This window comes from Thermobia domestica, chromosome 17, assembly GCF_964235325.1.
Source record: "Thermobia domestica chromosome 17, izTheDome1.hap1.1, whole genome shotgun sequence".
In the NCBI taxonomy this organism is placed as follows: Eukaryota; Metazoa; Arthropoda; class Insecta; order Zygentoma; family Lepismatidae; genus Thermobia; species Thermobia domestica.
The window spans coordinates 160,553,604-160,577,549 of NC_137470.1; the positions used below are offsets into that span (position 1 = coordinate 160,553,604).

A 23,946-nucleotide genomic window follows, 5' to 3' on the forward strand; every position below is an offset into this window, starting at 1 on the left:
GTGACCACCTTTACTATAAAAATTTCTTTAATGGTTCTTAGTTTTTCTTCAAAACAATCAATAACGAACGAAAAATAAATGATTGAGTTTGATTTTAAATCGAAATTTGAAATACCACCAAAAAGTTGGCCCACCCAACCTTATTTTGTAAATGACTCTTAATAATTTTCAAAACAAACTATTTCCTCTTCAAACCAATCAATAAGAAAGGAAAACATGTTATTAGCTTGAGTATCGAATCGATATTTAAAAGCAGAAAAAACAGTATGAAGTTGACCACCAAATGTATCCTGGAAATAGATATATTTTACTGGTTGTTTTGAAACAAGTGATTTTTTCTTCAAAATAAGCAAACCGCCCCGAAACAAATCACCTTCATCAACATTATTTCTTAATTACATTCTTACGTTTTTCGAATCAAATTACTTTTCTTCCAAACAAGCAACAACAAATCCATATCAAACGATTGATTTTGGTCTTGAATCGAAATTTGTAAGTAAAGGAATCAGATTGAATTTGATCACATTCTAAATTTATTTTGTAAATCTCTTTCTCTATTTTTTTCGAAACAAGCGATTTGCTCTTAAAAACAACCAATAAGAAACGCTTGGCTTCGGTTTTGATTCGAGACTTTAAAGTGGAGCCAATATGAAATTCCAGCACCCATTTCTCTTGAAAAGACTCTTTATGTTTTTCGAAACAGACTATTCTTTTTCAAAATAATTAGTAGCATACGCATATCAAACAATTGATTTTGATTTTCAATCAAAATTTTAAGTGGAGGAACAAGGGTAAATTTGGCCATATAGCCTACCAACTTTATTTTGTAAACATCTCTTTATGTTTTAAGAAAGATACGATATTTACTATTTTTCTTCAAAAAAGTCAATAACAAACGAAAAACAAACGATTGGCTTCCGATTTCAATTCGAAATTTGAAAAGAAGGCAACTTAACATAGGTGCATTGCTTCGCTTAAAAAAAAAAAAAATCCAAACGCAAATTCTAAGCCTACAGTTTTAAAATTGCAGTTACATGTACATACTTCAACTTAGTATACATAAAAAATTACAGCATTATAAAAATATCAGACAAATAATATTATTTATTCGGTATTGAAAACCTGGAATCAACTATTGGAGTTATTTAGCGTATTTTTTTTTTTAATATCACAAAATTAAAGGTGTATTTATTACGGCATGGATATATTACGCACAATATTTTTATACAATTTGTATATATATATATATATATATATATATATATATATATATATATATATATATAATTTTTTTAAAAATAGACCATTTAGAATTATTTATTCTTACAATTTTTTATATCCACAAATTCAAGGTGAGGGATATGCGATATTGATATTTTCAGAAAGTGTTGACCACCCTACAGAATGTCGATCCTGTGCCGTGTCGATCCTGTGCCGTGTCGATCCTATGCCGTTTCGGTCCTGTGCCGTGTCGATCCTGTGCCGTGTTGGCCCTGTGCCGTTTCGGTCCTATGCCGTGTCGATCCTACGCCGTTTCGTTCCTATGCCGTTTCGATCGTATGACGGTTCTCTCCTATATATCCTTGAGAAAATAATTGTTACTTAATATTGCGTAATTATAAAATAATGTATTTTTTATTATTTCGATCGTATGAAAGTTCTGCTGTCGATCCTATGCCGTGTCGATCCTGTGCCGTTTCGGTTCTGTGCCGTGTCGATCCTATGCCGTGTCGATCCTACGCCGTGTCGATCCTATGCCGTGTCGATCCTACGCCGTGTCGGTCCTGTGCATGTAACCCAGTCATAGGTCGCGGGCTAAATATGTTCAAAACTGCTCGGCCCGGGTTTAGGGTTGTCAACGGCTCAGCTCACAGCTCATTCACTATCGAGCCGAACAGAGAAGTGAGCTGAGCCGGTTTGGGTACAAAACCTCGCGGCCAGAACCTCGCGGCGACAACCTCGCGGACCAAAACCTCGCCTGGCCAAAACCTCGCCTCCCAAAACCTCGCGGCCCAAAATCTCGCCAGGCCGAAACCTCGCCTGGCCAAAACCTCGCCGCCCAAAACCTCGCGGGACAAAATCTCGCCGGGCCAAAACCCCGCCTGGCCAAAACCTCGCCTCCCAAAACGTCGCGGGCCAAAATCTCGCGGGGCCAAAACCTCGCCTGACCAAAACCTCGCCACCCAAAACCTCGCGGGCCAAAATCTCGCCGGGCCAAAACCTCACGCCCCAAAATATCGCCATACCCAAAATCTCGCCTGATCAAAATGTAAATGTTCCAACAGATGATAAGGATGACGGTATAAAAGACGCTGTTTCAGAAGAAGTATCACGGGTATTTGACCAAGTCCCGCGATACCATATGAAAATTCTATTTCTGTATTAGAGGATTTCAATGTGAAGGTAGGGCGACAGGATGTTTTTAAACTGGTTATAGGGAAAGAAAGTCTGCATAAGGAAAGTAATGACAACTAACGAGGTTAGTTTCGTGAACTTTGGAACATCCAAAAACTTAAAATTTTAACAAAAATCTAATAATATTTATGAAAATATGAAACAATATATGAGTTTTTACGACGTCCCTTGATTATGTCCTATAGGTTAAAGGAGACGTAGATGACCAGGATGAAGGAAATGATCGAATAAAGAAAGTGGGAGGAAACGGGAATAACCCGAGAAAGCCCACGCACACGATGTTTTGTATATTATTATTATTATTATTATTATTATTATTATTATTATTATTATTATTATTATTATTATTATTATTATTATTATTATTATTTGTAATGTGGAATTGCATATTAGGAAACACATTGGGTAAATTTTAAAGAAAAGTTTCATTCGCGGCGTGGTTTTGGCACGGCGAGATTTTGGGCGGCGAGGTTTTGGCCCGGCGAGATTTTGTCCCGCGAGGTTTCGGGCGGCGAGGTTTTGGCCCGGCGAGATTTTGTCCGGCGAGGTTTTGGCCACGCGAGGTTTTGGCCCGGCGAGATTTTGGCCCGCGAGGTTTTGGGCGGCGAGGTTTTGGCCACGCGAGGTTTTGGCCCGGCGAGATTTTGTCCCGCGAGGTTTTGGCCGGCGAGATTTTGGGCGGCGATGTTTCGGCCGCGAGATTTTGTCCGTATACCGAGCTGAGCCAACAGCTCACTCATCCGACCCGACTAGAGCCCTCAAAAGCATTTAATGTGCGTTCATACATTAACGTAAAAGAGAAAAGACAGGCAAAATAATTGTTTTATAATTCTAGTCGTTAAATTCTTAGTGTGTCTTGATTTGTTAATACTTTAAGTATATATAAGGTATTCCAATGACAATTAACACAAATTTTCTTTATAGGCAGTTAACGTACGCGCATTTGGCGTGGGAGAACTGGGTTCGATGTCGGCGGAGGCTGCTGTGGTTCGGATTCCACGTTAATCAGTAGATCCACGTCTCATATAGTCTCGCTGCTAAACGGGACGTTAAAATCAACTCAACTCAACTCACATTTTCTTTATTGTTATTGGATTTGACTGTTGGAAATATCAGTAAAAGTGTTTAATCATGATCAATTTGGACACCAGCGACATGCTGAGGTTCTCTCAGCCTTCAAAGTGTACGCGCGAAGATGCATAAATTATCAGAAATGAATTTTATTAAAACGTAGGCCAATCTTTTGACTAGAAATAGGGTAAGTTTGAATAATATGGGCACATTAAAAGCAAAATGAAAAAAAAAAAAAATTTATTGATATCAAAAGATAATTTGACAGAAACATGAAATGTCTTGTCTAAAGTGATTTCAATATTGATTAAGTTACTTTTAAATTCCAAAGCATTACCTTGCATCAAGTTTGTCTATTCTCAGCAAGTTTGTTGCCTCGGTTCCAACAAACGGTATGCGCAGAAAGAGATCATTTAGAACACCAATGTCATACCGAAAGGAGGCGCAAGGGACCCATGATCCAACCCACCTAAACCAATGGAAGCTACTAAACACAGCTTCAATCCATTAATTTATCAAGATAGATATACAGGAAATTTATCAAGTTGGAAATTTATACCTGACTGTACAAGAACTTAGATTCGTAATAGTCTTCTTCACAGCTGAATCAAGGATTTTTTTAAACTAGACCCCAGATACAAGAAGACCCATTGAGCCGAATATACAGTCACTTCCATAAAAGCCACATCTGACCTGTAGCGAACCAACTCGAACATTTGATCAGGTTAAATGACCTGAGCCTACTTTACCTACTCTAATGGTGCAATTGGTTTAAATGGGTCGACTCACGGCTTGTTCACCACAGAGCCAAGCTCAGAAGGACCGCTCACATGTCACGTCTACCGAGTTGGCCGGATCGAGCCGATGGCTCACTTGAGCAGAACCGAACCGAGCTAATGACTCATCCCAACAGAGCCGGCTCGAGCCATTGGCTGCTGAGTTGAGCCAGGTCGAACCAGGGGCGGATCCAGGGGGGGGGGGGCGATCGCCCCCCAGAAGAGGAAACTTTATTATTTTATATATATAAACAAAGCCCATCCCAAAGTTTGGAGCCTTTAAAAGTAGCAGTATGACAACCCATCGTCCCCCCCAGAAGTAGGTCCGGGATCCGCTCCTGGGTCGAACAGAGCCGATTAATCGCTTCTACCGAGCCAGTGCTAATCCGAACCAAACCGGCTCAAGCTGTTCACTCACTTGCACCGAGCCGAGCCGGTTGACATCACTATCCGGGTTCTTCTTCTAATTGGGCTAAAAAATTCAACCAGAGCTCCTTCGTGGCTAAGCGGGTTCGATTCTCGACGGGAACTCTTGTGGTTAGGACTCCACGTTAATCAGTAGGTCCCGTCTCATATAGCCTCGTTGCTGAAAGGGACGTTAAAATCAAAATCAACTCAATTCAAAAATTCGACCGTGCAAGTCTCAGCCTAGATGGTAAGAACTACAGTAATTATATATTTATTCGAGTCGAGTTTTAGCTCGACTCGTGCCCGTCCCTAGTTTTCATATTAGTGGTACTTGAAGTTTTATCTGATACAGGCACCATGTCTTGGCGGCCATTTTGAAAACGGTGACTGATATGAAAAATCTTTTGCAACAATGCTCTTTAGTTTTTAAAAAACTAACGAACGAGATATTACTGGATATATATTTACATTTAAATTTTTAAAGTTGGGCCCTGAGCCCCCATGAAGAGCGACCCTGGGCGGCACAGCGACAATACAATTCGACGTACGGTACCTTATGGGATTTCCAATTTTAGTTGGACCCCATATATAGTGTAAAGCAGGATTGAAGCCCATTTTATCTAGTGTATACCTGAGTGTCAAGGGGGGGGGGCTATAGCCCCTATAGCCCTCCCCTTGGATCCGCCACTGTATATATATATATATATATATATATATATATATATATATAAATTATTTAAAGTAAAATTTGTAACTAACAAATAAAGTAACGTCTACATACGAAATATTCGATTCCCGGTGGAAAATATTGACATTTGAACCCACTACAGTGGTTCGAATTCCAAGTTAAATGGTCTCTCTGTATTTTATATAGCTTCGATGATGAGAAAGGCCTATCTAACCTACCTACTTGAAGATACCTTAGTGAACTTAGATTTAACCGATTACACCAGCCTATCAGCATTCGAAAAATGTTTCCAATAAAATTTACGTATCGAATCATCAATTAAAATGACGGGGTTTGTAAACAGTTTTTCAGTTTCGCCGTACACCTCTAAGGCGGAAGGGAATTTTAGCATACAGAAATTTCTGCCTGCAAAATATAAATTTTATTTCGTACATTTTTTCGTCTGATGCTTTTTTTTTTTCGAGATATTTTGCAGTATGGAATAACAAAATTCACCCTATGTGTACATTTTCATCCCTCATTTTAATGAACCTACTCCATATTTTAAGTCCTTTAAAAACAAGGTCAGTGGTAGAGCGTTTATCTCTGGTGCAAGGAGTAAATGGTTCGATCACAGATTGCGCCATGTGAGCTTATTTAGTGATGGGCAGTGGGAATATTCCCGGTGGAAAGGAATTTAAAAAATGGGAATATTCCCGGGTTTTTCCCTGGCCTATAAATTCCCGGGATGGAATATATTTCCATTTCTTTACTTCATCTTCCAAATTATAAGAACCGTACGACTAATTACATTATTTTAAAATTTTATGATTTACTTCTAGGTTTTAAAGAATTTGAAGGTTAAAAAATTTAAAATTCTTTGACAGTACTTTATATAAGTAATAATATGATTTTTTAAGTTCAATTTCCATTTGCACTAAAAAGTAAAGTAATTGTTTAGTATTGGGGGGCCAAAAATAGCCGAAAGTAGGATGATTTACTGAAGAAATGAGTTGAAAGTAGTGTTCAAGTAGTCAAGAAAGTATCGAACACATTTTTTTTGGGGGGGGCAGTAGGGGATTTGTACAAACCGTAAAGGTAAGTCGAAGTGATTTATGTGAGAAAAGAAGGTGAATTGTTGGTAACGAAGATAGAAAACAATAACGTGCCCTGCGGGCCTATAATCCGCCTTCACTCGCTAACGCTTGCTCGGCAATGCTCTCTAAATTTAATGTTGGTAACGTAATTTAACGTATGAAACCATAAAACAACAACATCGGAATAGAATATCGCAAAAAACTAGGACCAAAATTTAGGCAGCCAGAATTTAGGGGGGGGGGGCTAGACGGGCCTGGAGACAACTGTAATAATATATAGCTACTGTGATTTTTTTTAAAAAAAAACGAACTTTGAAACCATAATATAGTAATAGTAAAACTTAAAGATTTCATTTCATTTTCATTTACAGAATTATTAATATATTAAAATAAGTTCGCTGATTATTTGAAATCAGACGCTTTTCTAAAATGAACATTATGACTATCTATTCCGTGTCAATACTATAAATTATTAAGCTTTATAAAAGTAGAGGAAAAAGGAAACCAATCTAGCATATTTTACAACTAACTTTTTATTTATTTATTTATTTTTTAATCGAAGTCTGTGCAAACCATTGAAACATTTCCAAATTACAAATGAAATTATTATTTATATACAGACAAGGTGACCAGAATTTTCACTTGCGAAAACGGGACGCATACGAATCGGCTACGGGGGGGGGGGATATCTGACTTCCAGATTGTATTTTGGGACTCAGCAGTGTTCTCAATTTACAAAATACACAAGTAAGAGTGATAACACACCGTTTCTAACTTTACGTATACCACAAAACAAATAATAGTTCCCGATTACAAATTCTGCCCAACAATTCTTTTAATAAGTTGAACACTCAGAATTCCCACTTGAGCCACGAACACACAACTCCCATTTGAAAATTCAGAAGTTCTAGACTAGACACGGCTGAACCTTGGCAACGAGAGTTGGTACGGAAGAGAGTAGAATTTGCATTGACGATTTATATTTTGAATAATAATTACGGGACACCTAGACCATTTTTATTTAAAAACGGGACATTTAGGCGTCCCGTTCGATAATCAGAAAAAACGGGACAACTGTTGGAAAAAAGGGACTGTCCCGGCTAAAACGGGACGTCTGGTCACCTTGTATACAGAATAAATTAAACAAACGATGGGGCAACTTATGGTTTAATCGAATATGATGGTGGTTGCTACGATTTAGAAGAAAGCAATTTTTTGGCACTGGCATCGAAACTATTTGTGTACAAACAAGAATTTCGCATAAGCATTTACTTGACATGTTATTATAGTCTACTAATAATTAAACAATTATATATTCGTGTAGAAGGAGTTCCGGTCGACCTTTGGAAAAAAATCACCTCACATATCTATCTAGTTCAATTGCACATACGCGTATGCTGATGAACTAAATAACTGAACGTGTTTCAAACACTGAAGTAGCAACACTGAAGGCAAAAATTATGGAATAGAGATCATGGCGACATCTCATGAGAAGTAGGTAAACTTGAACTGGGACTGTGTAAGTCTGGCTGAGTCGCGTTATATGTGGATGGTAGCGACATCCAACGGCGTAGCAGATTATTGTTAGGATTAGCGTTGTCTTGACGCAAACCATTTCTGAAAGTGTCCACTTCATTGCACATTCAAATAATTTAGATGGTACTGGCACTCTGCGTCTAGGAGACCCTCTCCCAAGCGGCTTGTTGCTAAAGTAAGGACGATTTGCAAACTTACCCTGTGAGGAGCCTGGAGTATCCTATGTACAGCTGCTATTTGGTTCACGAGTGGTAAGTTTAAATGAAAAGTATACACCGGAGGACGTGGAGGTTCAGGAAAATTCGTCGTAAAAGCGAAAGGGTCTATATCATTCAGATACTGGACTCGACACGTGAAATCTTCCATCACCTGTATCACATCCAACAACACATTCACTACACCACACACGCTCGCACACGGACAGAATAACTTAAAAAAATGTTTAGAAAACGCTCAACTTGATTCTACATTGCATTCGCTCTCCCTCATCTGGTTCTTCGTCGCTCGCTACGATCTCCAAGCTGGTTTGTCAAAAGCCGGCCTTTACCTATGCGCGCCGACGACACTAGCGCCATCTTACAGCAAGGAAGTGGAACTTGCTGGAGAACAAAACACTGCAAGTCAAGCGTAACAGTGCTGCTACCTGTCACAAAAAACGCTAAATAAAATAATGTTGAAAGATATCATATTATCATTGGTACTGTCTTGCCACAAGCTCAGAAGCTTCCACCTTTGTCTTGATGCAGTAACCCGGCTTTTACTAACAGAATAGCGGACCATTCTGTCATTTTTTTCATATATTCCATTATTGGACCCGCGAACTGTAGTCGTTCACGTTTTCTGTTCGGTTCCTGGTAGGAACACTAGGTGGAAAAAAGTTGAAAAGCTTTCTCAGTCCTGTGTGAGGTTTACCTGTGTCTTCCTCATTCACACTATATAAATGTCGGGATCATACCTAACATAATGACCCCAAGCTGCTTTCTTCCTTTTTCCTCAATCTCCGTGACAGCGTGACTGCTGGGAGACGTCGTCCCTCATCCATAATAGGATAACATGGCTAAAGATGCCAAAAAGCCCAGAAATCTAGTTCTTAATCTCCCATATATTCCTTTAGTTCGACCAGATGAATGCTGGGATACTATCACTATTATTATTGTTTTGCTGTGGAATCGCACGTTGACAGCTGTATTTAGAAATTTGTCCGATGGCATGGGCAAATAAAGCAATGTTTCTCAAACTATCGTCCACGAACCAGAAGTAATCCAATTACATTGAACATTAATAATAAAAAACGGACAGTGAAGGTGGTAAATAGCACGTGTCCTTTGGCACATGTGGTCCCGGTATCGATTCCGGGTGAGACAGCTTAAAATTTAAAATCTCAATCATTCACTTGGGTCTCCCACGCCAAAGGCGCATACACTAACAACTTATTAATGTGCTTATTTCATTGCGTGCATAAAGAAGGAGGAGAAGAAAAATTCGAATCTTGTTGTGAGGTAAAATAGATTTTGAATTGATTTTTAGTTTAACTTCTCGTTCAGCAGCGAGGCTATATGAGACGTGAATCTACAGTATGACGTGAGATCCGAACCATATGAGCTCCCGCCGGAAATCGAATTCGAGCCTTCCAGACGAAAGTCACGTACAGTAATCGTTTAACCAGGAGATAACTCTGTGAGGCACATAAGCTATCCTTCCTATTATTATTATTATTATTATTATTATTATTATTATTATTATTATTAATAATAATAATAATAATAATAATAATAATAATAATAATAATAATAATAATAATAATAATAATAATAATAATAATAATAATAATGTGTGTGTGTGTGTATGTAATTACTGCAAGTTGATTGATTACTTGTGAGATAAAAATATTTTCTGACTCCAAAAGAATCACACAAATAAGTCATATTCTCATTCATCCATCTATCATTCATACAAAAACTAAAATCGGAGTCGAGCTCCTTCGTGGGTAAGCGGTTAGCGTACGCGCCTTTGGCGCGGGAGACCCGGGTTCGATTCCCGGCGGGAGCTCATGTGGTTCGGATTCCACGTTAATCAGTAGGTCCACGTCTCATATAGCCTCGCTGCTGAACGGGACGCTAAACTAACATCAACTCAAAATCGGAGTCCCTCAGGAATAAATGCATGATGTTTCCATCTTCCACGAGAAAAGCCAACCGGAGAGGAAGAAAGTAGGAACGCTTTCAAAGTTCTAACTGAAAATTCAATTGGGAAACGACCATTAGGAAGATCCAGACGCAAATGGGAGGACAGTGTTAAGATGGATCTCGCAGAAATATGAATACAAATTAGAAACTGGATCCAGTTGGTCAAGGACAGAAGTCAGTGGAGAGCTTTTGTATTGAACCTCTGGGTACCATAGGCCATACAGTTAGTTAGTTAGTTATGAGAGAACCCAAGGTTGGATTCACGGTGAAAGCTCCTCTGATTCTGATTCAACGTTAAGCTATAAACCCAAGTTTCACATAGCCACGGTGCTGAAAAGAGAAGCTGAACTCTAAATAGTTAAGGGGCGCGGTGGCTCAGGTGCTTGGGGTCCCTGGTTCGATCCCACCTCGCGCCGTGTGGACTTTTGGTGGACAAACACCGTGCTCGTGGGTTTTCTCGGGGTTCTCCCGTTTCCTCCCACTTTCTTCATTCCACTATTTCACTAATTTCTCATCATTACCGTATCCTTTAGCCTAACCGGTATAACCGTGGGACGTAAAACTTACAGATTTCATTTCATGTTTTCCAAATAACTAACTAATAAAGATCATATCCTTGAAGTTATAGTCTCCAAAACAAATTTGTGTATTGTTGGTTGTCTATATGTCAGGCGTATGTATAATCCAATATTTATTTTAGTCGATGACTGATTAAATTATTTTACCTATTTTTTAAAACCTGTTTTGTTTGCATGTTTACAACAGAGGAGATGGGCTCAGTGGCAAGCGCTCATCGCTTATCTAGTTTGTAACGCGTGTGCCTTTGTGTGCGTGGTCCTGGTTTCGACTCCCGGTGGGGAACACAAAATGGCTCAATAGTAGAGCATTCACCTCTGGTGCGTGGGGTCCCTCGGTCGATTCCAGCTTGAGACAAACCTTTGTGGTGGGCAACACTGTGTGCATGGGTTTCATCGGGGTTCTCTTTTTCCTCTCACTTTCTTAATTTCACCATTTCATTCATTTCTCATCATCACCGTCTCCTTTAGCCTATCCGGCATAATCGTGGGATGTAAAACGTAAAGATTCCATTTCATTTCATTTTTACCCTCACGCCGGGATTCAAACCCGGGCCTCGTCTACCAAGGGCGGGCGTCGGCCACTAGACTACAAGGGAAGACGAACTTTACACTTTCGTTGTCTCCAGAAGCAGTGAAGCTACTTACTTGACTTATCAATTGTTTTCGACAGCGTTAATATTATATTTCTGGAAACTTTTCCAGTTCGAGGGTAGCAAACATTGCTTCCACTTGGTATGTTTTTGTTCCTTGCTACAACACACAAATTTGCCCAGACGGTTTAAACAGCGCGTAAGAATGTCAAAGGAATTTTCTTTCACACTCATTTCTCTCGGAAATATTGCAACTGACAGAAGCTTAAACCCACAAATCGTGCTCTATATAGTGCAGGTCGCAAAGAGGTGAATATCCTATAATGTAAACAGGGGGAAAGGAATTGCATGATGAGAATAGAATTACATTTTTTTTATTTCATTATGGTCAAACAGGTGTGTCACTTTTGGTGTACCATAAGCTAGTCCGGGTTCGAGTCTTGCTGACATCATGGATTTTATAACTGATAAGACAAGCCATGCTTTGTATTCCGTTCTGTATCTTCTCTTATCCGATTTCATTATCTACAACAGTTTCCCAGTTTCTTTTCTATCTGCCAATTTTTTTCTTTCTTTCTTTCTTTTTTTTCTTGCAACTCTTCCGTCGTTGATGGAGTACTATGAATATCTTTGGTGCAAATAATCCCGGGTTCGATTTCAGATAGTGATTCTATCAATAGTTATTTCTCATCATGTCCTTTAGAGCAATCGTTTCCAACTTGATGCTATGTAGCGTTACAGTTTGGTGCTTGTATTCCCAGTAAATCACATAGAGAGAGCAAGGAGAAAACAGAAAACCTAGCATTTGTAGAAAAGAGTCGTAAACAAGGCATAATCCGTAGGTTTTCAGATATGATGTTCTTGGACTCATGTTTAATTCTACATTGCGAAATGACGTTTCATTCCATTTCACCTACTTCGGTTCCTCCCATTATCTGTTCAATATGTTCTCCCCGTCTTATAGTGATCGCAAGGAGTCGTGAAGTTTTACCAATTTCAACCACGCAATAGAACGCGAGGGTGTGTCCCGGTCGTCAACTCTCATCTATGAAATTTTGCCAGTGTAATCTCTCACGCCATACGAAGAGCATATCCTGAGGATACACTGTTGTCAGGTTGCCGCTAACTTTCGTTTTGTTGTTGTTTTATATTTTTCTATTATCATTAATATTACCATTTAATTAGAATAAGTGTTAGTATTTAACTATAGTTCTTTAAGTGCTTTTTTATCGCTTGTTTACAATGTTCTCTAAGTGTTACAACATTGTTAGTGCACATTGCTGTTTCAAATATGCGTTCGGAAGGCAACTCCACGAATCGTACCGAATTCTTCCGATGCATCACACGTGAGGCAAAGCAGTTCTATGATTGGTGTAGAGCCCAGGCTTTACGAATTGTCGTGGCCACTATTGGTACTAATCCTTCCAGGTTCTTTAAAACTTCTCTGTGGATTTCATTTATTGCTCTTAACAACTCGACATTCTCAACCGATAAAATAACTACAAAATAATGACATTTGAAATGAGAAATTGAGCTAATTGACCTTACCAGAAACTTGTGCGTGATATGTGAGTTGCAATTTGCTAATCTTGAGCCTTCGAATTGATCACTTGCCATAATTTCCCAAACTCAGGGTCGATTTTTGACCCTCAGAAGGCCGGAATTGTTGCCATCCAGAGAAATGCCAAGATCAGGCCATTTTAACTCGTTATGTTCGCACAATGGTTTTATCTATTTATAGTTGTTATACTATGAGTCATGTAACAAGAAAATACTGTTTGGAATCTAAGACTTGGGTGAACTATAGATGGACAAAAGACTAGTGAAATTTCTCGTCTCGTCTCGATTCTAATCTCGTCTCAAGTTTGAAAAAAAAGTTTTTTGTCTTTTAGTGGTGCACAATATTAGTTTGGACATCCCTTCTGAGTACAGTTGTCCTGTTGGATTAATATTGTATTATACAATGGTTCCGCAAGGAAAACTGCAAACCCAACAAATTACACCTATCTTGAAAGAACAAGCCAATATAGAAGATTAGTTTTCCCTACAATGTTACGTTACAAAAGCTACTGCTCTTAGTTAATTCATGCTGTACTCAACGGTGATCATAATCAAATAAAATAATCCATTGTTTGGAACCTTCCTGGTGAATCAACTTATCTACAATTCTTACTACTTTCTTTAACATTTACGAGAGCGCCCTGACAAAGAGGCAAAACGTGGTGTCGCGTGTGTGTTATATGTAGGGATGTGGGTGCTACTCTTCTGTGAGTCTCCGACGCCAGTTTTTATTGAGGTTGGTCAGGGAGTTACCATAGCAACCATGAGGGGTTAGGGATGATGCATAAGGGTGGTTACTGATATTGTTCCAGTGATGGCTTGGAACTGGTTTTCAAGATTCTTGTCACATTGAATGAGAATGTTATTTGTGATTGTTCCTTTTAGTTGAGAGACTTAAAGTAGTTACAGAAGAACCACAGTTCTAAAATTAACAATTTTCCCAATTATACAAAAAAAAAACGTCCTGCATTGTGTTTTTATATGGATCTTTATTAAAATTGTTTTGTGAAAATTTCACCAAATCCACATCACATTTAATAACTCATAGTTTGGGAACGGAAAGCTTGCTCACATGCATACATAGCAGGTCAATATCTACCACCATGCAAAGTTTGATTTCAACTGTATGAGTTTCGTTAATATTTTATGAAATGAAATGAATTTCGAAAATATTACTCGAAATTAGACTGCCCATAATTTGGGAACCAAGATCCTGCACTACACAATATTTCATATATTATATACCAGGCTAAGGTTTATCACCTAGCCACGTTTGATTTCGATTGGATGAGTCCTGTTCAAGGGCGCCCATATTGTGGTTTCCAAGGGGGGCAAGTATAAGCGACGTTTCAAATATAGTTTCAAATTTTGCTGTAACTAATGTAAAAATTCTATTGGGTTTTCAATATTCCCAAGTACAATTTCCTCTTAGGGGGGGGGCAAGCGCCCCACTTTGCCCACCTGATGGACGCCCTTGGTCCTGTTATTGTTTTTTTCGAAAATGTGACTCAAACTTTGACCTATCATAACTCAAAAATAGAAAGCTTTTATATGACAGGTCAAAGTCTCTACCATGCCGAGTTTGATTCAGTTCGAATGAGTTCAAGTTGAACTTCTACGATAAAGAGTGTCCTAAAATGTTCATGAAAAAATCACTGAAGGATGAAAACAGAATTTTGTATTGTTATGATACAAGTCAGTTAAATAATAACTAGACGCCTCAAGGAATGCAAACTCATCATACATAACGGTATGTTGGGTTGTATAATTCCTAGGATATAATGCTTAAGTAACCTTTAAAAGGCAAACCTAAAGTTGTCGGTGATTTTGAACTTTCAGAAACAAATAAATAATATTTTTCCCTTAAGAATTGAACTTTGTTCATATTATTTAAAATTAAAAAAAAAAAACGCTTTCTTCAACAAGAAAGATAGAGCCATATAGGCTAACTGTGATTTAACGAACGAGAATATATACCACAGAAGAAAAAAAAATTCTGACAAGTAAACCTTACGTTTGGGTGAATCGAGTTGCTGACTGAGACACATATGATAAAGTAGTACTGCATGCGGTCAGTATTTCAGTGAAGTTGTAGGTGCGAAGCTCCAGGGGTTTAGGAGATACAGCTACCAGAACATCACATGGAAGTACAGAATAGTCTTCATACAGTTGGAGGTAAAAGCTCTGTAAGACCTCTTGTAACGACAAGAGGTGAATAACAAATATATGGGTACGTATTAGGACTAGGGGAAAGTCATATAGTAAGGGTATACCTGACGGCGGCCATCTTGAAATCCGCCATTTTGAATTAAGGTTAAGTTTTTAAAATAGGAATAGGGTCATGTGATACATGATTTAAGGCGCAAATTTAATCAGAAGAACAACGGTGACATTAATTTTGATTTACGCGCAATTGGTAAAAAGTTACAGGGAAATTAAATATTGTTGCAGCATATGTTTTAGTCCTTTACCCCACCTTGTAAATTTTGTGTTAATGATAATAATTAAATAAAAAGCAGGTGGATAAATATTAGGTCTATGGTAAGAGTTGCCTTGATGGCGGCCATGTTCAAATCCGCCATTTTGAATCAGACAAAAGTTTTAAAGAAAACGCATAACAGTGACACCTTATTAATAGCAAATTTTACCATAAATCCAACTGTATAACCATTTTTGCTTTATCATTAACCAGCAGAAAATTAAATGGGAATAGAGTAATGCAATAGATGACTTCGGGCTAGAAGTTAATCAGAAATACAATGGTGGCGTTACAATGTTAGTTGTTCGATGCTGTAGTTGCACGCCATTTCGTTGTTTTTCTTGTATCCTGTTCACATCTATTTCTCGCTCGCTCTTGTCCTCACTCTACTATCGCTCAAAATGGCGGATTTGAACATGGTCGCCATCAAGGCAACTCTTACCATAGACCTAATATTTATCCACCTGCTGTTTATCTAATTATTATCATTAACACAAAATTTACAAGGTGGGGTAAAGGACTAATACATATGCTGCAACAATATTTAATTTCCCTGTAACTTTTTACCAATTGCGCGTAAATCAAAATTAACGTCACCATTGTTGTTCTGACTAAATTTGCGCCTTAAATCATGTATCACATGACCCTATTCCTATTTTAAAAACTTAACCTTAATTCAAAATGGCGGATTTCAAGATGGCCGCCGTCAGGTATACCCTTACTATATGACTTTCCCCTAGTCCTAATACGTACCCATATATTTGTTATTCACCTTTTGTCGTTACAAGAGGCCTTACAGGCCTTTTACCTCCAACTGTATGAAGACTATTCTGTACTTCCATGTGATGTTCTGGTAGCTGTATCTCCTAAACCCCTGGAGCTTCGCACCTACAACTTCACTGAAATACTGACCACATGTAGTACTACTTTATCATATGTGTCTCAGTCAGCAACTCGATTCACCCAAACGTAAGGTTTACTTGTGAGAAATCATGTCTGTTTTTTATTTAATTTTACTTACTAAAAAGTACTATCCAGAGTGACTTTTACAATGTTAAAAAAGTTTTATATATAGTTACTCGTACTTCGACATCAAGCCGAGAATATTATATTTGATTTGAGTTTGGGGCCGCGGTGGCTCAGTGGTAGAGCGTTCACCTCTGGTGCTAGGGGTCTCGGGTTCAAACCCTGCTCCCGCCAAGTGAACTTTGTGGTGGACAAACACCGTGTGCGTGGGTTTTCTCGGGGTTCTCCCGTTTCCTCCCACTTTCTTCATTCCACCATTTCATTCATTACTCATTATCACCGTCTCCTTTAGCCTAACCGGCATAACCGTGGGACGTAAAACTAAAAGATTCATTTCATTTCACTGATTTCAGTTTATTGAGTGTTTTTTTGCAAGGAGGCTACATGAAATATTGACCTACAACTTAGCATGGAGGTATGGTGACTCAGTGGTAGTCGGTGGCAAATGGCAATAGCCTAGTGGTCTCGGGTATTAGGCTTCGGATCATAAAGCGGATTCCACTGGGGATTCGAATCCATCTGAAGAGCATGGTCGGAATTTTAACTGTCCTCGATATTACTATGTTCGGGTCCCTGTCGTGTTTGGATGACGTAGAGTATATATGAAATGATCATGAAGACCAATATATCGGTTGGGACGAGCTTAACCTCTAGTAGGTAGGGTTCATGGTTCGATCTCCGACCAAGTAAATTTGTGGTGGACAACATCGTGTGCATGGGTTTTCTCAGGGTACTCCAGTTTCCTCCTACTTTCTCATTCCACCAATTCTTGCATTACCATTCAGTTGCCTTAATCATCTATCTTCCTTAGCCTAAGGGGTGTAAACGTAGGACGTTAAACTCAAAGATTCCATTTCATTTTCACAACTTAACGTGGAATCCAAACACATGAGCTCCCGACGAGAATCAAACTCGAGTCTTTCACACAAAAGCCAATAATATAACTATATAGAACGTTAGAAATGGATCTGCCAATTCAGTGTACTCTCTTTAATAATAATAATAATAATAATAATAATAATAATAATAATAATAATAAGTGTTACACACGAGAGAGAAATAAAATTTGTAGAAATGTCGCCTCGTATCGATTCTCGAAAAACTTTTCTTTTCCTGTCTCGATCTTGAAAAATCTTATTTCCTCTCGTCTCCTTTTGTAAATATATAAACAGGGCCGGCTATACCACAAATGTAACACGTGCATTTACACGCAGCGGCAAGTTTCTAAAGGAGACAAAATCTGTCGTAACTATATTGTTTAAAATAAATATTTCTAGTTGGAAACAGACTTCATAATGATAGTAGTTACATTTACTAAGCTGATCTATTTGAATATTACATTAATAAATCATCTTTAGGTCGCATTAGTTTAAGGTCACACGGATAGTACAAAAGCAAATGGTCAAACAAATCCCAGCATGAATTGCTTGATTGTTGTCAAATACAAGAACTCAATTCTCGAACAGTAACGAACACCTGTCCACTTTTTAGTTATCACAGTTTTGATATGAAAATTAGTCTGGTCTTGATCACAAACAAGTTCCTTATCATGGAAGTTGGAAACAAGTTCTTTTTTTTTCTTTATAACAGATGTAGGAGGAAATTCTAGGAATAAAGATAAACTGCACTGGCATTACAAACTGATATATTGATATTGAAACTCGATATTGAATCCTATAAAAAGGATTACCATCTTTCCTTTGCAGGTGTGTTTGGTTTATCTTTTACTAACATAATAGACTTTTATTTAAAGAAAAAGAAACAGACACAGTGAAATTGTATCTGTAGTGTTTAGGTCTTTCTGAGTGCGAGTGCATTTTCTCCCTTCGTTATTCATGATAGGGTAGCATATTTAAAATCGTGGCTTTTAAGATTTGTTGTTTCTGGAGAAAGGCTGGGGGAGGCAAATAATGCCATTTTACTTGGCGGCAAAGTGCCTAGAGCCAGCCCTCTCTATGAACAAAATTTGTACCCTGTTTTATTTTTTTCATAGTTTCATTCAGAAAAGACCAGAATTATTCCCTGTCACGAGATGTCCATAAAGGTTATCATAAAACATCATTTTAATTAAATTTATTGCTCTAGTATAGTGTGTAATGGCTTGCGTATCTGTAAACATTCATAAATTCTCTTTACAATAACTTTGTATATTTATACTTTATTATTATTATTATTATTATTATTATTATTATTATTATTATTATTATTATTATTATTATTATTATTATTTATTATTATTATTATTATTATTATTATTTATTATTATTATTATTATTATTATTATTATTATTATTATTATTATTATTATTATTATTATTATTATTATTATTATTAAGACTTGTGTAAACTAGAGTTGCCCAAGGGACTCAAGAATTTTATCGTCTCCTTTCGAATTTGAAAATGTATTGATCGTCTCGTCAACAACACTATAGTGACGGCGATGACTCGTGAAGCCTGCACTCTACACCAGTCATAGAAGTTCTTTGCCTCACGTGTGATACATCGAGTGAATTCGGGACGATTCGTGGACGCTACCTGCCGAATGCACACTTAAGAAAACGTGAAACAACAGAAGTGCACCAACAGTGTTGCCAAACCTAGAAGACATGGCAAACGAGCGACAAGAAAACAACACTTAAAGAACTATAACACGAACACTAACAATTATTAAAATTAAAAAAGTAACAACAATAATAATGTGACCGGCAACACTGTACCTTCAGGAGACGTTTTCCGTATAGCGCGAGAGGCTACAGTGGCAAAATGTTATGGATGGGGCTTAACGACCGGGATATACCCTCACGTACTATTGGATACTGAAATTGGTATATCTAGGTCAAGCTTCACAACTCGTTGCGATCACTACAGACACGAGGGAAAGAAAAACAGATGAATAATGCACGGAAAGAACGATGAAAGTCACATATTCCTACTTTTAAGGTACTGGGTGTTGAACATTCCAAACGTTGTATTGAAAAAATAGGTGACATGCGTTTTAAAGCAAGTTTTACTTGAAACTCAAAATCTCTCTTGACAAAAGAATATACGTCCGAAAGAATATACGTCCTACTGCCCTCTACCAATTGGTGCAAACCGTTAAAATGAATTTTTATCGTTCTTCTCAACGACTCTTTAGATTTCTTTGGTTCAACATTGTCTTTCACAATATTAAAAATAAAAAGTAAAGGGCGGCAAACTAAGTTTTCTTCTTTCCATATCTTAAATGTAATCAGATAATGCTGAGGTTACTGCTAAAATAATTCTGAAATATGAACAAAATTGTAATAGATATTTTGGAAAAGAAAATCGTCCCAATTAAACTGATCTCAAAATCGTCTGTTTCACTTTTGAGAAATTTGTCCGAAGAAAGTCACTCCGCTGAGTATAAAGTACTTCTTCAGGATTTTTTCACGAGAAATTACTTAACATCATTGATCGCTTGCGGTCGGTGTCAAATATAGAAGTAAGGGGGAGGGGGAGAAAATAGAACAGGTAATTAGTTCTCCATACTAGGTAGTATTATTAGTGATGGTATGAAGTATGAAAAAGAAATAAAAGCAAGGATCGAAATGACGAAATAAGCCTTTAGGAGGAAGAGAATACTATTTTGTGAGACCTTGAATAAAGAGTTGAGAAAAAGACTCTTAAAATGCTTCGTGTGGAGAATTGTGCTGTATGGGACAAAAACATGCACATTACGTACAACGTTTATGAAAAATGACTCGAATCATTCGAAATGTAGGTGTGGAGAAGAATGGACAGAATTAGCTGGGTCGAGAGTAAAACGAATAATAAGGTGTTAGAAATGGTGGGAGAGAAAAGAACAATTTTAGATATTATTAAGAAGAGGAAGAGAAACTGATTGGGACATTGGCTAAGAAGGAACTGTATCATGAGGGACGTGTTAGACAAAGGCGCCGATTTCTCTTTAAATTTCAGGCCGCCCATTCAGATGCAGAAGTTATATATGTGAGGATTTTGAGACAAATTGCATTCAAATTATGCCAAATATTGTATATTCATAAATACAATCGGGGAGCCCACATGAGCTTTGGGGGGCCGGGGCCCCCGGCCCACGGAATCGGCGCCCTTGGTGTTAGAGAGTATTATGGCTAGAAAGAGAAAGAGGGTGCGAAGGAGACTACAATTGAAACGCGATACAAAAACAGATAAATCGAACTTGAAGATGAAGGGGCATGGAATCTTCTCAGTTGCGCAGTGTTCTGTCAATAATGGCAAAATACCTATGGTGATGATGATTGTCCTGATGCATTTCGACAGAGAGACCGACAGACTTGTTCTGTGGAACATTTTCTACGTATACATAGCCGTTATGGCACTGTGGTCTCGTAACCAAGTCTCTTTTAGGCGAAATAGCGTGGTGGGGAAAGATATGTACTATCTTACGTGATAGTCTGCTCGCCCACCAACTACATCGGGCTCAAGTCCCGTCCATCTTGTTCCATAAACTCTCTGCTGCATAAGAACATAAAACAGAGAAACTCGAAACTCATAACTATCATAGTTTGTAAACCTAGAAGTTTAAATTTCTGTTTTCTGTTTAATTATCAGTGTGTGTATGTGTGTATAAGAAAGGCTTTCCCTTTTCAAATTAATACTAATTATGCTGAGCTCATCTTTTTACTGAAATTTCACTTCACCATTATGTGCAATGTCGTGACGGTAATGCATACAAACAAGCACTGTCACTGTTTGGAAACAAGTGGCAAAATCACCGTTAACACGATTCAAGCGATCGAACCACTCTTGAGTCACAGATAAATCATCTTTTGTGTTCCATTTACTCTTGTGTTATCGAATGTCTTGTCATGTATATTGGATGTGTTTGGAAGGCCTTTTTCCCCAATGGATAGGGGAAGACAAGTAAATGGAGACGTCATGCTACAAATGGATGTCCACAAAAGAAAAGCGAAAGCATCTAAGAACTTTTCGTTCTGAAATTAAACGTTCGTTGCCTCCTGAAATATCATCGTCTGTTCGCTACTTAACGACTTTTGTGAATTCTAACAAAGCATTATTGTGTGACACAGATTACTGGGGAAGAAATCATAATGCAAGATACGAAAGATTTAAGGGCTATTTAAACCTCTTTGTTACTGCACTCCTGGAGCTTCATGTAAAAGATACAACTAGAGGTAATACCCCTTCCCTCAATTAGGGGCATTCACTATGAGGGAACTAGCACAAATTCCCCAACTCGGGAAAACGTCACCCTTAGTAACAGGGCGGCCCTAGGCAATTTGCCGCCCCGTGCAATGACATCATTTTCCGTATCACCTTTCTCTAGAAAGAACAAATCTTATAAGCCACGATTTTAAGTATACTACCCTATTATGAACAACGAAGGGAAGGGAAACAGCACTCGCACTCAGAAAGGCCTAGACACTACAAATACGACCTCGTTGTCTGTTTTATTTTCTTTAAATAATAATCCATTATGTTAGTGAAAGACAAAGGAAACACACCTGCAGAGGAAAGATGTTAATGTTTTTTATAGAATTCAATATCGAGCCTCAATTTCAATGTATCAATTTGCACTTCCAGTGCAACTAGACCTTTTATCTTCATTTCTTGAATTTCTTCTACATCTTTTAATTTAAAAAAAAATGATTACACCTTCAGTGATAAGGAACTTGTTTGTGATAAAGACAATACTAGTTTTCATATCAAAACTGTGATAAAGCTTATCCAGAGTTAAGAATGGACTGTTGGTCTTATGGGAACAGCGATGCCAAGTTGAGATTTAAAAACAAATGCAGAACAGATCGCGCTTCTATTATACTGCCGGCTGATGTTGAAACTCACGTAGTAAAATATCCACCACCACGACGATTAATTAATAATAATAATAATAATAATAATAATAATAATAATAATAATAATAATAATAATAATAATAATAATAATAATAATAATAACAATAATAATAATAATAAACAACTTATCACATTAAATCAATTGCACTCCAAAGGATCAATTCCTTCGATATGTTTTGTCTTTCCACTCTTTAGCCACGGCTATCCCAATATTTACCCACGATTTGCCCATGTATACTACGTTTCTATTTTGGTTTCGAAATTTTCTTATTTGCCGTAGATATTTGTGACGCAACGACACAATATTCTCGTTGTGTCTTTTTTTTTATGTAAGTAATAACCTATTATGTTAGTGAAAGATAAAGCAAACATACCTTCAGAGGAAAGATGGTAATCCTTTTTGTAGAATTCAATATCGAGCCTCAATCTCAATATATCAGGTTGCAATTCCAGTGCAACTAGCTTTTTTGTTATTTCTTGATTTTCCTTCTACATTTGTTATTTTTTTTTAAAAAAAAGCTTGTTTCCACCTTCAATGATAAGGAACTTGTTTGTGATAAAGACAAGACCAGTCTTCATATCAAAACTGTGATAACTAACTAAATGGAACAGGTGTCCGCTAATGTTCAAGAATTGTGTTCTTGTATTTGACAACAATCAAGAAATTCATCTTGGGATTAGTTTGACCATTTGCTTTAGCACTGACCATGTTATCTTAAACTAATGCGAGCTAAACATGATTTACGAATATAGTATTCAAATAGAAGATCAGCTTAGTAAATTTAACTACCATCATCATGAAGTCTGCTTCCAACAAGAAATATTTATTTTAAATAATATAATTACAACATATATTTCCGCCCCGTGAAAATGCACATGTTGTACATACTGTTGCCGATCCTGCTTGGCATATCATTATTAAAATTGCTTTGCAAAATTTTGCTAAATCTAAACCCAAAATTTGATGATCAATAACTTAGGAATCAAAAGGCTGTACACCATAACAGTTCAGAAGCTTGTGTAGTAAGTCAATGTTTACTGTTTTGCCAAATTTGACCCAAAACAGGGTGAGCTCCTTCTTGGCTAAGCGGTTAGCGTACGCGCCTTTGGCGTGGAAAGCCCGGGTTCGATTCCTGGCGGGAGCTTATGTGGTTATGATCCCACGTTAATCAGTATGTCCCGTCTCACCTAACCTCGCTGCTGAACAGGACATTAAACTAAAAGATCAATCAATCAATCAATCAAGTGACCCATAACAGATGAATTCGGTTGATTTTGGAGAAAATTGACCTGAAATTTGATGCTCTATAACTCAGAAACCAAATACCTACACACCGTAATTCTACAAGTTCTCTGGATTTCTTTCTACAAATTTCTTTTGCACTTGCAGTTATCCTAATGCACCATGTGAAAACCCTATTTTTTTCTCTAGAAAATATCTTATTGTTTCTCCATATCTGCTAATTTCTTTCATTATCTCTTGTAATTTATTTATCCTGAACAATTTCTTAATTAACCATTTTTAAAGTTATAAATTATTTTCTGCTCCAATGAATATGAGAAGAGGATATTATTTAAAATCAATAATTCAGCTGTTACATATATTAATCGTATTGGCTCAATTACGTGGAAAGGAATGGACATTGCAGATCAAGTATAACTTTCGTTCCGTCGTTATGATTCGTGGAATGCAAATAGTGTTGTGGACATGACGTTTAGA

At 37.5% G+C, this 23,946-nt stretch overlaps 1 protein-coding gene across 3 annotated transcripts in view; it reads right to left on the reverse strand.

The window, feature by feature from the left end:
• Fhos (Formin homology 2 domain containing) overlaps positions 1 to 23,946 on the reverse strand; it is a 792,187-nt gene that overhangs the window by 568,325 nt on the left and 199,916 nt on the right. The window contains exon 1 of one of the 3 annotated variants that reach the window (XM_081744510.1): positions 8,169 to 8,510. The exons of the other annotated variants lie outside the window; for them this stretch is intronic. Within the exon in view, the coding sequence (XP_081600636.1) occupies positions 8,169 to 8,336 (168 nt within the window). The 5' untranslated portion in view covers positions 8,337 to 8,510. Of the gene's footprint in view, positions 1 to 8,168; positions 8,511 to 23,946 lie in introns of those variants that run through there. 3 annotated transcript variants of the gene reach the window in all.